A 17,643-nucleotide genomic window follows, 5' to 3' on the forward strand; every position below is an offset into this window, starting at 1 on the left:
TCCAATGTGGCCAAAAATTAATACTAGAAGACAAACGTCCCACTTTTTTTAAACCACTAATTATTTCCAATTGTATTTTATTTATTAAATATATATGGATGCTTATTCATAAGAAAAATATCACTATTTTTGGTGATATTTTCAAGACACAACTAGATATATGAGCAAAAAACAACTGTCAACGCTCGCTTTTGTCGTAACACTACAGTTCCCGGCATGCAACGCAGGAAAAACACTTATTTTTGACCCTGCACGCGATCCGTACAGAGCATCACGAGTTGCGAGAGTGATCATGAGAAGACGGGAAAGTAGCAGCAGCAGCTAGCCCCGGTAGGAGCTGCGATTAGTTGGGTGGTGGGGGGGGAAACAAAGTAGAACATCTGTTTACATTCCCAGTGGCGAGCTACCAGAGGCCAACATGGCTAACATCACCAAGAAAGTGTCCTGGTCCAGCCGAGGCGACGAGTCCGGAGCGGCCGGGGAGGAAACCCCGCTGCTGAACGGCTCCGAGCAGTCCAGACCCCTCAGACAGGTACAGCTACCCGGCGGCTAACAGCTGCTCCCACTATAAGCTACATCAGGTGCAAAGTCATGTGTGAATGAGCGCTGTAATCATGTTTTGAACGCTGCATGGGGGAAAATGTTTGCTAGCAGGAAACGGAATGCATCAGCAAGAAACCTGTGATGTGTTGTGGCTTTGGTTGCGTTTGGATGCAATAACAAGCGACAATAAGCTGGAAACTAAGCAGATTAGCGCCGATTAAATTATGTTATTATGGTGCATAATAAGATGTAGTTACCAGGAAGTGGTTCATATGACAGGGTTTAGAAATGCTTGTCCTTGCTATTGCCCCTAAACTAAGATAGTTTAATGAAAATAAATGATTAAAACGTGATGGTAATTAAAATTAGTCATATCAACCCTAAAAAAAACATTTATGCTGATAGATAATAACTTCTAATGAAGCCAGTTCCAGTATCTAAATGCAATGGTTAACAATTAATAAAAAGCATTTAATAATCACCAAAAAGTTAATTTATTCAAGTGGTCCACTTTAAAGACATATATAGTTTAATTACACACAGTGTGAATTTACCCCAGTGTTTGTTTCTGTTCATTATGACTGTGGCTGGTGTTTCTAGGTATGTTAATCTAAAGTTTAGTGGAAGAAAAACATTCAGAACACAATCTGTGATCATCTCTTTGTTTGTGTTTTAAAAAAATACTTGTGTCAGAAACTGTTTTAAAAAAAACTCAAACGCCTCTTTTAAGTTAAAAGTAAATTTTATATTTTAATTATAAATTAAAGTTTTAAAAGCTGAAAGTTGATGCTAAATAAAGCTGAGCTTAACGTCTCAGTGCTGAGCACATATACTGTACGGTACATAAATGGAACCAGCTTTTACACATTTTTACCACACTTTTTCCTTCTTCCACTTAACTTTCCACGAAACTACATGGCCACAATGGGCTTCTGTAGCGGTGCGCATCATCATTCTCGAGGGTGTCGACAACTGTGCTCTGTGTTTAATGAATCTATATCATTCATTAATTTTAAAAATGTTTGAATTATGCTACTGAAATAGAGAAACTTCAACCATGTTCTAACTTAGCCAGCTGTATGTTGTCACTTCAGTTTCAAATTCGCACACAAAGCCATCACTCTTTCTGTTGCTGTATGTGGTGTGTGTAGATGTCAAGTGGAAGCACTGTATTTCAGATAGGCAGACTGAGCACGGTGGATTTGGAAGAGGAGATAACCACGGAAGAGGTAAAGTCTTGAGATCCGGTCGCCATTACTTTTTTTTTCCCTTTTCCGTGTCTGTCGCTCCCATTCGTCAAGTCCCGGCTTCATCTTTACCACCTAAGAAGAAACTGATTGTGGTGTTAAGCAGGGAGCTCAGATAAATGGTGTAATTCACACAGATTATCGTTGGTCTCAGCTGCTTTCCACTGGATTTGGTTGGACTGAATCCTGGAACAGCTGACACCGTGGCAGCCCAGTGAGTCATCCTGCGCGCTTGAAGGGCACATGTCTGATGGTTTCCACTGTGGAGCTCCTTGAGTGATGAATTAATGCAAGGCATGTGTTTCTTACTGTGACCACCCAGAGATCCCAACAGATAAAGCCACTGAAATGGCCACTTCAAACAAGATCCAGCTGAAAAAAAGGAAAAATGATCCCTCATTTTTTAATCTAACTGGTCACACACGATATCTAAGCATTTCAAGCTCATTTTAGATAGTTTTATGTTGCAAGTTTTTCCCGTTGGCTTTGTATGGTGGCCCAGAAGGGTCAAACGAAGTAAATAAAGAACAGATTTGGTCCATTGAGAAAGCTACAGCTGTCGACTTCGCATAAATTCTGTTGTGGTTTTTTTCATTTGTTGACTCTTCTGGGCCACTGTAGTTCTGCTACTTTGTTAGATTTCCAAAGGTGATTTTCTTTTTTTCTAACATATCAGCCAACTGATCAGTTTTTGTTTTGAGTAGGTCCGTGTGTATTTTTTCTCTTTTCGTATTCACGTCTTTTAATAAAAATCCTCCTTCATAGATGTTTTGAAACTAATTTGTAGTTTATTGTATTAACTCCGATTTCAAAACGTTTGCCATCATTTCCCCATTCAAAATGTTTCATTGACACAGAGGTAAAAAGTTCAAAAGGATAAAAACAGAGCGTCTTTACTGAACTTTGTTCATCCTTCCTGTTAGCTTTTGAAAGTGTTGCTCTCTCTCGCTGTTTTGCAGCCTGAAATTATCCACCCTATCAACTGAAAAGCGCCAAGTTCACCTCTAAAAACAATTTCGTGGTGCATCTGAGGCCACTTGGCCTCACCATGCATTCAGCTGCAGTAAAGCTTCTTTCGGCATCAGTCCAGTCTATAAAAAACGAGAGGAAGCAGATGAAACATCACCCAGCAGTCAGGAAGAGAGAAGTTGTAGGATGAGTGCAGACGAATGTAAATAGATTTGTACCAGCTAAAGCTCTTCAAACTATCAGTGTCCTCTTAGTCTCGGTTTGCTCCAGCTTCATCAGCAACAAATTATGGGAGTGGTTATTGATTGATTTTTGTTCCAGTTTAGTCATTATTAATAAGTCTAGAAATTAGACAAGTACGTTGACAATGCTGATTGAATTGTAAGAGGAATTGACTTTAGGCGCATCAAGAATTGAGGGAAATTCTTGATGTCGTCTTTGGCCGTCTCCAACACAAACATGTTCTGTTGAACTCCTTGCAACTCACATGAGACTTGAAATCTTTACAATCTAATGGCTGCTTTTTCCAGCTAACCACCGCGGTTCTGGTGCCTGTTGTGATGTCATCGATCCAAGTAAACACGACGTAGAACTAGCAACGTTTTCTCTCTTTATTTTGTGAGATTCTGCAGCGGAAACCCACTCCTTATAACCAAAAGGTGCTCTTATTGTCCGTGCACATTTTTTAGGAGGAAAAAAAAATATGCCACTGGATATTATCTTTAAACATTAAATGATTTGTTTTTAAATGACGTTTAACAAAGAGTTAAATTATTCCGTAAACACAAACAACACAAACATTTTCCACTAAAGTCAGTGTTTGGCTCGACAAGAGAGGAGGGGAAAATGAAAACGATCAGGCATCAATCAGCAGTCACAGGACATGTTTCCATCACATTAGTTTTTCTTTCATTTATTAGATGCCGTTCATTTTTCTGGCTGATTGTGACACCAAGCACGTGATGTACTTCACTGTAAACAAAACATTATTTCCAGTGTGTTTTGTTTGTTCCTGTGAATGAATCCTTTGACTTGTTTGCTGAGGCCTGAGGGGCCAGCAGGCCCATGCATGTTAAATCTACATGTAGCTGTGACTGGCTTGTTCACATGCGTGCAAGTTTCATTTAACAAACCAGCATTTCCTCCTTTTCAAAACCCATATATATGTATGTAACTGGAGATCCAACATGGCTGTATAAATCTTCTCTTGCACGCGTAGCTTTTGTGATGTCTGAATATTTTCACACCAGACAGTTTGGAGGAAATGCTGCTTTTTGCACCGTCATCACTACAATTTTCATCAGGCAGTATTTTCTACTAGAAGTGACTTTTAAGTGTTTAAAATGTCCGTTTTGTTTGTCTATGATGTGTTTTTCCTCTTGCAGCTTTTCTCTGTAGAATATTTGATGTCAATTTTCCAGCTCTTGGTTCTGCGTTCCCTTCCACAGGCCTCTCTGGTCAGAGGTCAGAGGTCAGTGTTGATATGTTTTTTTTATTTGTCACATCCAGCAGGATTCAGCGAGAGGGCGACCCAAAGAGATCCCTCACAATGAGAAGCTGCTGTCACTTAAGTTTGAGGTAAAACGAAACGCTTTATAGCGGAAAACCAACAATGCACTGGTTGTCTTTTGATTTCTGATATCGGTTTCCGGTTTTTTATTTTATTTTTTTTAGCTGTAATCTGCTTAACTTGACCTATTTCAGATTTCCCTTCACTTGTCTAAACTTTGAAAAATTAACATAAATGGAGAAATGTGCTGCAAGTCTACGGCTAGATTGCTTTTTTAAAAATTTTATAGAAACTCGAGAGCATAGACAATCTTTTCTGTTTATATAGAAAAGATTGAGGAGCTGCTTTTAGTATGAAGGGTGCTTTATAAATAAAATTGATTGATTGATATTATTGAGAACAAATTATAATTTTTAACAATTTATACCTGTAAATAATTGTGAAAACCATTTCCTGTTTTCCTTCAACTTTGGTACTTTTTTCTTGTCTTTCATATAAAATCCCAGTAAAACATTGAACTTTGTGATTTAAAGTTTAAACGTTTGGAAGCCGTGCAAGGAGAAATTTGTACATCGTCGTGTGATTCATTGGGGTAAATTAGATTTTCTATTGTTTTCTCTATTTTTAGAGTCTCGACTATGATAACATTGAAAACCAGCTGTTTCTGGAGGAGGAGCGGAGGATGAGCTTCATGGTGAATGCAGAAGAATGGTTTCCTCTGCATGCTTGTTTCACCTCTGGTGTTGCGCCTCTGGTTCCTGACTTCTGTTTTCCCTTTCGCTCCATTTCGTGTCTTCAGGCTTTTCGCTGTCTGGAGATCAGCCGCTGGGTGATCTGCGGCCTGATCGGCTTCCTGACGGGCCTCATCGCCTGCTTTATAGACATCATGGTGGAACAGCTGGCTGGACTCAAATACAGATTGATTAAAGAAAGTATCCTGACTTGGTTTAGAAGTCAGGTGATGAGAAGGGAAGTAGCTAAATGGAGAAGTACAATAAACATTTTTATGCCTTGATTTTTGATTTTTTTTTTTTTTTCCCTCCTTCACCCTTTTCTTTATAATTCACGGTCGGTTGTGTTATGAATTTAATTTGATCACTTTAGTGAAACTGAAATGATTTTTACATGTTTTTGGTGTTTTTCTGTTTTTTTTTTTACTCTGTTAATGTGTTGTTGATTAGAGCCAGCTTTTAGTTTCCTTGACTCAGAACCTTTTACAGATATTGTAAAGTTTACAGAAGCAGGTGGACTGTCCATCTCCCTCCTCCTCTGGGCTGCCCTTAACTCTTTCTGTGTCATGTTTGGGGCCATCATAGTCGCTTTCTTTGAGGTAAAGCAGAAAATCATTAGAGAGTTCAGAAATAATTGAGATTTCTTACTGGATTCCTGAAGAGTGAAAATGAATTTTGAAGAAGTGCGTTTAAGTCAGGTTGTGCAACATGCTGACATGGGGAACCAAGTCATTTATTTTGTGGAAACTGAGTATTTCCAAGTGATGAAAGCTGTACCTTATAGCTTTCTGTGTCTTGCAGCCCATCGCAGCAGGAAGTGGGATTCCTCAGATAAAATGTTTCCTAAATGGAGTCAAGATTCCCAGGGTGGTACGGCTAAAGGTACAAACACCTGAAACACACACGTGCACTTTATTGGCTGGAATAAGAGGGGCCTTGTGTATTAATGTGTTTTTGTTGTTGTTTTTTTCCTGGGGTGTTGTTTGGGTTCTGCAGACTTTGGTAGTAAAAGTGGTGGGTGTAATCTTCTCCGTGGTCGGTGGTCTGGCAGTAGGAAAGGTAAACGGCTTCAGTCTTTCTTATTTCTTGAATATTTCGACTTGTTAATTTCTTTTTTTACATAATTTAATGCAGTTTCTGTAATACACCTGTCCTGTTGCTTACCCACAATCCTCTAGGAAGGCCCAATGATCCATTCTGGTGCCGTTTTAGCAGCTGGCGTCTCGCAGGGCAGAAGCACTTCCTTAAAAAAAGACTTTAAGGTCAGGACTTGTGGGATTCTCCAAGCTAATCCATTATAGTTGTGGAGAACACACCTTTTCTTTTCAGTTTATTTAGTCTCATGAACATCCCAGTTGATTTCTGATGGGCGTCTTTGCACTTGTAGATATTTGAATATTTCCGGAGAGACACAGAAAAAAGGGATTTTGTTTCCGCCGGAGCTGCTGCTGGAGTTTCTGCTGCGTTTGGAGCCCCAGTTGGTAAAAAAAACAAAAAAAAACACTCAGTACCCCGAACAGCACAAGGTTCAACATACTTTCTAATTAATCAGCTTTTTTGTCATTTGCTGTTATGAGTTAGAAAATAAGCTCCTGGTGTCTCATTGATTTCCTTCCCCTCTTTTTTTGTGTTGTTTTTTCTTTCTTTTTTCTCCTTTTCTTTGTCTTCCTTATATCCTTCCTTTTTTAGGCCCTTCTTTCCATTTCATTTTTCTTTCCTTATGTACTTCATCCCTTGCTTCATTGTGCCCCAACTTTCCTCCTTTCATTCTTTATTTTACCCCACCTCCACTTCTTTTCTTTTTTATGTCCAGCCCTTTTGTCCTGCCTCTCCTGTCTTTCCTTATTTGTTGGCTTGGTTTTGTTTTTTTCATTCTCTCCCCTTTCCTGTTCATTCCTGTGTCCTGTTTTTCTTTTTCTTACTTCTCCCTTAGTAATGTATATTTCGCTTCATGTATATTTTGTCATGAAGTTTTACTTGCATTTTGATTTCTCAGTCTGTCTTGAAACATTTGCCTGCACTGTATAATCAAAATATGCTTATCCAAATAATTTAAGTAATTCAGTACAAAAAGTTGAATTTATTATATGTTGATTTATTTTATGTTTAGCTAACTGACTGCATACTTTATACAGAAACCTTCATTAAAAAGCTTCACCAGTCGAGTATCCAATTACTTTCCATCATCATGTGTAAAATATTGTTTTACTTGATGGAGTAAAATCAGCCATTAATTTTACTCAGACAGATGGTTTATGTATAGAGCTGATGTCATTCGACTGATTCCTCTGTTTCCCTTCAACAGGCGGCGTTTTGTTCTCTCTGGAGGAAGGAGCCTCTTTCTGGAATCAGATGTTGACATGGAGGATTGTAAGTCATGTGGTCGCTACATGTAGTTCCTACGATGCTTTCGAATACATCACATCATTAGCTTTAGATTTAAAAAGAAATCTCCTTGGTTGGTGACTTTCTTCCTTTCGTCTGCAGTTTTTTGCCTCCATGATCTCCACCTTCACGCTGAACTTCTTCCTCAGTATCTATGAAAACAAACCGGGAGACCTTTCCAATCCAGGTCTCATCAATTTTGGACGCTTTGAGAGCGAAGTGAGAAACTTTAATATTTTACTGTTTTTTTTTTTGTTTGTTTAGTTTTGCTTTGTGCAAGTCTAAGTGTAAAATATTAAAACATTGTCTTGTTCACAGGCGATGGAGTATAACCTCTATGAGATTCCTTTGTTTATTGCTATGGGAGCCATAGGTGAGAAATGTTTGATGCAAAAAAATCGGTGTAAACACATTTTCATCAATAATCAGTTCAAATAATGGATTGATTTGAAATCTTTGAGTTATAGCAATTATAGACCAAGCACTTTTTTTTATATTGCATTAAAAGAGATTTGTTTGTGACGAGAGGTAATTAATATTCTGAATAGTGGAGCAAGGAGGTGGAAGTGTGATGATATGGGATTGTATTAATACAAACTAAGGGAAAATTACTCTTGCTTATATTATTGTTGCATGAAAATCAACAAGAATGCTGAAAACTCTAAATCTATCGGTTTTGTTTAAGATTTTAAAATAACAAATCCAGTCGAACCTCCTTTGTCGTCTAGGTGGAGGTTTGGGAGCTTTCTTCAACTTTCTCAACTACTGGCTGACCATCTTCAGGATCAGGTATGGATCGAAGACGGATTCAACGCTCGGGTTAAACATGAAGCATCAAGCGGGATAACACGTGCATGCTGGGAGGTTTTGTTGCATTATTTAAAAAAAAGAAAAAAAAGGGCGTGGGTTAAAGACGAAGTTTTGAATAGAGGACTTACAAGAGCTGCTCAGGATATCAACAACATCTTGTGACTGAAGCGAGTCAGAAATAACGTGTTCAAGCGAGTACAAGCTCCCAGTAAAACACTTTCCTGGTACGAAGCTGGATGATGGTAACAGTTTAACAAGCTGAAGGATTTATTAGCTTAGAAGGTTTTAAATCATTGCAAATTAACTGATTATGAAAATGATGGCAGAGGTCATTTTTCTGTACTTTTGCCTTTGTGATTTTTTAGAATTGGGGGGTTTTAGTGAAAACCAGTTATTTAACCAACTTAAAAAAGGATAACTGAATTCATTAAATAGATGCACATCTTAATTTTAATCCACAGAAAACCTTCTATAGCATCTCTGCAATATAAATATAAATCCTTTGTCTTCCTTTGCCAGTCACATTCAGCAGGCTGCGTTAAAGCTCCCAGTCGGGGAAAACCCCGGATTTAGATCGGAGCGGCCAAGATGATCTACCATAACACACCATAAACTACAGGTTGATCGGTTTTGAAATGCAAGCGACAATCTTGGATCGGCCAACGTTCTAAGATTGTCATAAGGGGAAAAGTAGGGGCAAAAAAATCGTGTAGTGTGAATTATTGCATCAGGTAGTCGATGTGCCCATTTTCTCTATTTAAATCTAATTATTACTGAAGGGCAACATAATATACAGACTTCATAATCTGCACTCTTTTGGTTGAATGCAGTATTTATTTCCACTTTGGCTTTATGTTTAGTTTTTATTCTAGTACATTTTTTGTTAATGGAGACTGAGAATCCATTTTATTTTTGTTTTTGGTTGTTTTGTTTATTTTGTTCATCAGTTCCAGTGTTAAGTGTTCTTTTGAAAATAAAGTGTATCTATCTTTGGCAAGAAATCGCATGGATTATTACGTCATTTCCATTAAATCAGTGTACAAACGTCTTCAAACAACATTATCGTTTATCGCAATAATTTTTGAGACAGTTAATCGCTCAGCAAAATTTGTTATCGTGACAGGCCTTAGCAGAAATCCAAATATAATCTATCAATTGTCAATAGTGTCTTTGTTCTGTGTTGTCGCTGTAATGAGTGATTAATTATGTGTATATTTTTAACCTGACTGGGTAAACCTGTTTCTAAAAATACCCTCTCCTCTCTGACGCAGTGACTGTAAGGAAGTGAGTTTCTCAGTGACTTTATCTAATAGACATTCCAGTGGATGCTCTGCCAGATCGCCTCCAGTCAAACTGCAGTCCAGCTTTGTTTTTCCTGTCAGCTACTCCTGACCCGGGAAAGTCCAAACTGGTGTGGGAACATTCCTAGAAGCCCGATTTACGTTTTAATTTCTGCGTCTCTGTCAGGTACGTCCATCGGCCATGTTTGCAAGTGATAGAGGCCATGCTGGTCGCCGCGGTGAACGCAACGGTGGCTTTCATCTTGATCTACTTCTCCACCGACTGTCAGCCTCTGGGGCCAGACCAAAGCGAGGAGTACCCACTGCAGGTACACACACACACACACCCCACACACACTGCTGGGGAGAAGCAACACACAACCCTGTTTCAGCTTCCTGAGGATTTAAGAACATTAATTTCTATAACGCCTGACGACGGAGCAGACGTCGGTTCAGATGAGATTTGCTCCTGTCATAGTGAATCTCTGCAGTTTCCCTTTTTGTCAGTTTCATTTCATTAAGCTTCGTTGGCGGCGGTGTTACAAGAACAACGTTGGAGAAGGAACTGAAGAGTAAAGAGTTTTTCTCACATCTGCTGTCGTCAAGTTAACTTTTTGATGTGGTAGATGTCTCGGCGATTTACGAATGTGGAGATTTAGTGCCGTTTCCTTCTCCCATTTCCCTATTTATTTATTTTTTTTTCCCTATAGATTTTTTCTATATCAATTCCTTCATTTTCTTGTCTAGTTGTTCTGTGCAGATGGAGAATTTAACGCCATGGCCACAACCTTCTTCAACACTCCTGAGAAAAGCGTGCGGAGTCTCTTCCACAATCCAACAGGTGAAAACCACACCAGCTAGCTGCAGTAACCACAATACTGTAATATGTTTCCTCTTTTAGCCTTTAAGTTAGCTGTTGTTGAGGAAAAGCCTAATCTATACATGATTACATGGCATTCAGCAGACTGCTAGTGGGAGTTGCATGTGTGTCTACCAGTTCATAAAGGGCAGGTATGTGGGGTGTGCACAACTAGCAGGTCCTTCCACTTGAGCTGTGGATCTCTGCAGCTCCTCCAGAGTTAGCATGTGGCACTTGGCTGCTTCTCTGGTTATCACACTCCTGGCTCGTCTAGTTTTTTTTAGGCAGGCGGCCCATTATGTGTTAGGATTTACAGTTCTTCCGTCAATCGAACAGTTCTCCATGAGATGTTTGCTCCTTGGTAAAGGGAATACATACAAATGCATGCCACACTTTTCAGATTTATATATAGATATAAATATATATATATTGAGAACCTTGCATCATTCTTCTTCCCCTTCATAATTATCCACTACTTTAGTTGGTCACATAAAGTCTTGATAAAAATTCAACTTTATTAGTTGTAATTAGACACTCTGGATGCTCTACATAGCAAAACCTTCAGTTAGATTCTTTAAAGTTTAATTGATTTTATATATATATATATATATATATATATATATATATATATATATATATATATATATGGGGTTTTTCTTCCCTTTTGTAGTAATTAAATTTAAGTTTTTAATTGTTTGTCTTAAAATATTTTGACTCCTCTTTGTGAATATTAAATAATGCAAATGTGTGAATAATAATTAAAAAAACAAACTCCAAGCTTTAAGCATTTGTTGAACCATGCAGTGTATAAATGATGCAGCACGAAAACGTCGTTTACTTTCCAAACGGTCCATCGCTCTAAACTGCAGGTCAGAAAAACTGACCATCGTTCCCATGAGACTTAATGAACCATCATATAAAACAACTTTTTCTTCTATCTGGGTTGTTTGTGTGCTATTTAACCGTATTGCCTCCTGGTTTCTTGGCTTTTAAGGAACCTACAACTCTCTGACGCTGGGTTTGTTCACTGTGACCTACTTCTTCCTGGCGTGTTGGACCTACGGCCTGGCGGTGTCTGCCGGGGTGTTCATCCCGTCTCTCCTGATCGGAGCTGCCTGGGGGAGGCTGTGTGGAATACTGCTGGCCTCCACTACTTCTACCGCCTCAGTTAGTGCTCAACACACCTCCTCTTTGTTTTCTGGAACAGTTAAAGCACAGCTTTTACAGTGGCAGCCATATTTATTGACACCTCTGATGAAGATGGTAAAAAAAACAAAAAAACTTTTGAATAAGTCAACTTTAATTGCAGCAGTGAATTCTGTCTTCTCCTTTAGTTTGAGTACTTTTATTAAAATGTTAAGAAAAAATACACAGTCGTAATAGTAGACACTCTAAAATCCTCAAAAATACACACTGCTTCTAGGAGCTTCTAACTTGGTAATCCATCAATTTCTGTTTCCCTTGGTATAAATTGGATGTGACACAGAGGTCTCTTTCTTTCAGCCACTTCTGGGCCGCAAGTCGCCCAGATTGATCTTGACAATAGGCACGGTGTGCAGGATTTTAAAGAAAGTCTGGCAGTTTGGGGTCTGAAGTCTCCATGACAACCATTAATCTGTCCTACTATCACAAACGTATAGTTTGCTAAGTTTTACTGGGACTTTTTGACGGTCTTTGCTTGTATCAAAGGTTGAATAAGTGGGGAAAAACACTATTTTTATTCTCTCTGAATAACTTTAGTCAAATTTTATAAATAAAATTTGTTTATTTTACACATCTTTACCATGGAGGCTGATGAGTCACTACAGGAGGAAGCTTGACTTGCTTCCTTGTTTTTTGTTTGTGTCTTTTCAGATGTGGGCTGACCCTGGTAAATATGCCCTGATTGGAGCTGCTGCCCAGTTAGGTGAGAAACTCAGTGTTTTATTTAGTTCTTCTTCTGTGGCATTCACAAATGAAATGAGTTAAAATGTAGTAACACGCTGCCGTCTGCAGGTGGCATCGTGAGAATGACCCTCAGCTTGACGGTCATCATGATGGAGGCGACGGGCAACGTCACGTACGGCCTTCCCATCATGCTTGTACTCATGACAGCCAAGATAGTCGGCGACTACTTCCAGGAAGTAAGGAAGGGACGCATGCCGATTATAAAACTAAAATCAACAATTGTCTAAATCCAGATGAGGCAGTGGGGGGTATGATTGTCCTGAGTAAAATTTTGACTACATTTTAAACAGGAAAGCCATGGTTTTTTGTAATAAAACACAATAATTTTGCCATTTATTTATTTTCACACATGAAAAACTGTGACAACAGTTAAAGGTTGCATCTCCTCCATGTCCCCCCCCCCCCCCCCCCCCCCCCCCCCTCACCATCACTGTGTTTTTGAGTATGGAAATGTATACAAAAGTCTCCACTTCTCTGTCTTGAAGGGAAAGATGTAATACTTTTCCTTTAACCAGCTGACCAGCCATGTGCAGCACCAATTGGGGAAGGGTTCCTTGCTCCATTATTTAAAAAAACGGAGAAAATTGAGGTCATTCTGTCCCTTTCTTTGACTAGAAGGACCTTTAAATGAAAGATAAGATGGAAAAAATTGGTTTTGAAACCATAACTTTCTTAAATCTTGATATATGTTCATACTGAAAACATCTTGTTCTGTAGCACTACTCTTAATTTTTGGTCAGCTTTTGAAAATGCAAAACAATTAATTACGTTGTCATTAAGCATGCTTGCATGGAGATATTTAGGTAAAATACACTTCAGAGGAACCTGAGATCCAATTAGAGCTCACCTGTTCCCTAGAAACTAGCCATAAAAATGTGCTGTTTGTCATATCCTCTGTCTGCTTGTGCTTTTTAAAGCAAATTCTTAGCTGGCAGCTTTCATGGCATCTTTTCCTGTTACCGCAAACCACTCAAGTGTGTTTTAAAACCACTGTGTGTGTGCTTTAGGGTTTATATGACCTCCACATCAAGCTGGGAAGCGTTCCCTTCCTGCACGGGGAGGCGCCTGCCACCTCCCACTGGCTCACCGCCAGGTAGGTCCTGTCTGACTTCTTGAAGGCTTGTTAACACATTGCTAATGAATGACTTTTCGCTGATCTGTTACACATCGAAGCATGCGAGATTTTCTCATCCTCCCTCCTTTTTATTCACGCTGCCTTGCAAATATTTTCATTCCTTCACGCCAAACCTTTCAGATTTTCCCCTCCACTTTTCTTTATTTTAATGCCACTTTCTGTTTGTATGTCGCCTAAAAATAGTAAACAATAAAGTTTGAGGTTGTAGCGTGACTGAATAAAAACAGTTCCAAATGGACGAATGCTTTTGCCTGCACTGTATATTCTTTTAATTCTTTTCTCAGAGGAGCCTTTGTCCTCTTCTAATTTGTTTGTCTTTCTGTGTCCACCCCTTCACACCCAGGGAGGTGATGAGCTCACCGGTCACCTGCCTGAACAGAATAGAGAAGGTCGGAACAATCGTCGACACGCTCAGCAACACTTCCACCAATCACAACGGCTTCCCTGTCGTCGTGCAGGTTTCTGGTGATGACGAGGTATTGCTTGATCTGGCGATTGACGAAAATATCAGATGCATGGTGCACATCTTACACATCCTTAAAACGTCTTATATTCCTGCATCTAAAATTAAGGCCTTAAAATGTCTTAAATTTATAATATATCCTAGCTAGCTAGCAAATATAAAGTATGATCCATTGGTTCTGGTTCCTGTAGTGGAAATGGAGGAAGGCAAAAAAAAAAAACTAGCTAGCTAAAAAAAAATTAGCTGACTAAAAAAAAGGTGAACTAGCTAGCTAAAAACGGTGAATTAGTTAGCTAACAAAACAGTGAACTAGCTAGCTAGCGAAACAGTGAACTAGCTAGCTAACAAACAGTGAACTAGCTAGTTATAAAAGTGAACTAGCTAGTTATAAAAGTGAACTAGCTAGTTATAAAAGTGAACTAGCTAGATTAAAATACAGTGAGCAAGCAAGCAAGCTAGCTAGCTAGCTAAAAAAAAGTGAGGTAGCTATCTAGCTTTTTTTGTGTCTCTTATGGTTTAAATGTTTGTTTTCACCAATTGATCACTTCTGTCGCTAATCCTTACAATGCTACATTCATTCTGTTCAAAAAACCTGGCAGTGCGGGGATAAAGACTGTTTCTTTTGTACATTTCTGACATGTCACAAATCTTATATTTCGTTCAGAATAATGTTAAAAAGTCTTAACCGTCAATTGTTGAAACCATTAGAAACCCTGAGACACCAAGTTACAAATTGTGTCTTCCAGCCGGCTAAACTCTGCGGCCTCATACTCCGCTCTCAGCTCATCGTTCTCCTCAAGCACAAGGTAAAAGTCAGAAACGCATGTCGCTGTGCAGAGAATAAGGCGGAAGACGTCCTTTAAATTTCCTGTGATTCGTCTTTTGTGTCAGGTGTTTGTGGAGCTCGCCCGCTCCCGGCTCACTCAGAGGAAGCTCCAGCTGAAGGATTTCAGGGACGCCTACCCCAGGTTTCCCCCTATCCAGAGCATCCACGTCTCTCAGGACGAGAGAGAGTGCATGATGGACCTCACCGAGTTTATGAACCCAACTCCCTACACCGTTCCACAGGCGAGAAACACACCACCCTGGTTCATCTTCTCAAGCTTATGTGTGTGTTTTATGCTCCGAATATGAATCCTAACTTGAAATCCTTCATTTGCAGGATACGTCACTTCCTCGCGTGTTCAAGCTGTTCAGAGCGCTCGGTCTCAGACATCTTGTGGTGGTGGATGATGATAACAGAGTAAGTGTGTTGAGTATTTTAATCTGAACCTTTTCACATCAGCATTTTATTGGGATTTTAGATCAACACAAAGAATAAATGGTTATGGAACAGAAGGGAAATTATAATTTTTAAAGACTTTATATACATGTTAAAAAGAAGTATGCATGCTTTTGTGCTAAACACAGGAAGCCATGTCTTCACTACTCTGCACTGCGTAGCGTTTCTCTGTCACATTAAATTGCATTTCAGCTGCTAAGATCAGTCGTTCAGATGCAACGTCTTGATTTTTATTGCTACACAGGTGGTCGGACTGGTGACCCGGAAGGACCTGGCCAGGTATCACGTGGGTAAACACGGACTGGAGGAGCTACTTTTGGCTCAGACATAGTACACACACACACACACTGATGGACATGAACACACCTGATGCCTCAGAGGCCACCAGCCTACCTGCATGCCTGAGGGATGTGTTGTGCTTCAGCACAGCGATTTCTCTCTCCATGTGAAATAGGTGTAAACAAAATGATTGTGGTTTGTTGTTTAAGACTTTTAAAATTATTCACTTGTTTGTGGTTAGGTTTATTTCCTTTTGCCTAATTTTTTATTTTATTTTTTTTAACTTAAATCATCCTTTCTTTTATCATGCCGGGTAGCTCCAGGTCACACTAAATCGGAACAACCGGACCACTTCAAATCGAAGCTGTTTGTATAAAAGGCTTTATTTCTACTCCTCTCTGCTGAAATGTAACCAAACCCGTCGCTGGTCAGGGTTAGTTTGGCTAAAGGGGTAAATCATAAATCAGGTTTCTGTCTGTCTTGTGTTTCACTCCATCACTTTAACATCAATGGATCTCCTGCTGTTGAATCCCAGAGTTGAAATCCTTTTTTAAAAAAAAATTTAAGTTCAGATTATTGTACCTGAATGATGTACTGCGTGTTTTGAACTGAGAGAATGATGTTATTTATTCATTAACTTAAAGAGAACAGTCCGGACTCATACAAAGTCAAAGGTCTTACAGTTTTATGTCCCATTATTGCCTCTTTTTTCTGTTTGACAAGCACAGATTACATTACTACTGAGAGCAAAAGCTAAAGGTATGAACTCGTCTTCTTTAAATCACCTCTGAAGATTTGCACTTTCACCTTTTTTCTGTGAAAGACATTTTAGTATGAAGACCCGCATCATGAAGCTTTATATGAATGTTGTTTGGAAGAATATTGTCAGAACCAGAAAATTCAATGTTTGATTTTTTTTATGTCAGTTTGTGCATTTCCTTAGTCTTTCAGTATTAATATTTTGTGTACTTCGCTGTAAAACCACTTTGTTTTTTCTTTAATGTATAGAACATGAAAATGTTTACTGAGCTCTATTTTATAACTACTTAAAAAAATGCCTTTTGTGAGATAATAAAGTTGGAATCTATCCATTATAACAATAAATAATAATCATTCTTGTAAATACGAAAAAGTGAAATGGAGATATTAATGGTGTTACCACCAGAGGGCGCACAAGAGCCACCTGTTGTCTTATCGTTTGAGAAACATAGAACTAAAGATTTTTCCATCGTCTTAACTTTCACATATTTGTTGAAGCTTCAGGTTACTTAATCTTTTTTTGGCTTTTTTTCTTTTCAAAATGAAAATATGACCATAAACATTAAATGTAGTTCTCAATAACAAACAATATAATATTGTGCGTTAAAGCAGGTGAGATTCCTAAATGTATATGGTTGAGCTCCTACATCAAACAGCTTGTTGATATTAAATTTTCACAAAACATGAATGGTTGAATTAATACAATAAAATGCCTAAATGAGATCAACCACTATGGAGGGATTTCATGCATGAGAGTTATATTTATGTTCATACTGCAGTGTCTGAATTAGATTTAAGTCCAGACTTTGGTTTGGCCACTCCAAAATGTCATTTAGCATTTTTTTTATTAAGTCTAATTTGGATCATTGCCCTCTTACATCAGCCAAGTTTAATGGATTTAAGGTTTTTCACTGTTTGCTGGTCATTTTCTGGTGAAGATCAAAATGTTTGATGCATTTCCTGGGTGGAGCCTTTGATTCGTCTTATTGATGAGTCGGGTCGTGCTTTCCACATAAACAAAGAAATGCATTTCCTCACTCTACAGTATATGCTCTTAGAAAACCATTAGGCCGCTGCTAATGGTTTTCTGGCTTACATTCTGCACCCCAGAATGTAAGCACCCCAAATTTATAGCTCACATTCTCATTGCGTGTGTGTGTGTGTGGGGGGGGGTGTGTGTGTTTGAGATAAAAAGCAATTACCGCAGCTCACGTAGAGCCTAATGGAAATACACCACACCAAATCAATGCAGATTAAACCTGCATGTGACATTGGTTTGTGAATCCACTTTCAGGTAGAGATCATGATGCAGGAGGCCTGAATTTCCTCCGTTTACTTACATTTCATTTAACTGCTGTTTGATCAAACAACAACTACTTCGTTTTGGATTTTCCAGAACCAAGGAGGAAAAAATTCAGCAAGTTTCCTTTAAGCCTTTTGCACA

At 38.8% G+C, this 17,643-nt stretch overlaps 1 protein-coding gene across 6 annotated transcripts; it reads left to right on the plus strand.

Moving 5' to 3' along the window:
* Window positions 1-260: 260 nt before the first annotated feature.
* On the plus strand, window positions 261-16,544 carry clcn7 (chloride voltage-gated channel 7). 6 transcript variants are annotated; one of them, XM_023349097.1, is made up of 25 exons: window positions 261-532; window positions 1,695-1,772; window positions 4,269-4,337; window positions 4,898-4,963; window positions 5,069-5,201; window positions 5,490-5,599; window positions 5,802-5,882; window positions 5,997-6,059; window positions 6,179-6,262; window positions 6,388-6,481; window positions 7,306-7,370; window positions 7,488-7,604; window positions 7,704-7,758; window positions 8,114-8,174; window positions 9,663-9,804; window positions 10,223-10,316; window positions 11,329-11,501; window positions 12,189-12,240; window positions 12,330-12,457; window positions 13,289-13,374; window positions 13,760-13,892; window positions 14,626-14,685; window positions 14,771-14,947; window positions 15,042-15,122; window positions 15,406-16,544. In XM_023349097.1, exons 1-25 carry the CDS (start codon window positions 419-421, stop codon window positions 15,490-15,492), a joined length of 2,403 nt encoding a protein of 800 aa, XP_023204865.1. In that variant the 5' UTR covers window positions 261-418; the 3' UTR covers window positions 15,493-16,544. The 6 variants fall into 6 exon arrangements, with proteins under 6 accessions (XP_023204865.1, XP_023204866.1, XP_023204867.1 ...); XM_023349098.1 differs by having other exon boundaries at window positions 1,722-1,772; window positions 15,406-15,492; XM_023349099.1 differs by having other exon boundaries at window positions 1,722-1,772; window positions 4,272-4,337; window positions 15,406-15,492.
* Window positions 16,545-17,643: the final 1,099 nt, after the last annotated feature.

The sequence above is a fragment of the Xiphophorus maculatus genome, chromosome 16 (genome assembly GCF_002775205.1).
Source record: "Xiphophorus maculatus strain JP 163 A chromosome 16, X_maculatus-5.0-male, whole genome shotgun sequence".
NCBI classification, from domain to species: domain Eukaryota; kingdom Metazoa; phylum Chordata; class Actinopteri; order Cyprinodontiformes; family Poeciliidae; genus Xiphophorus; species Xiphophorus maculatus.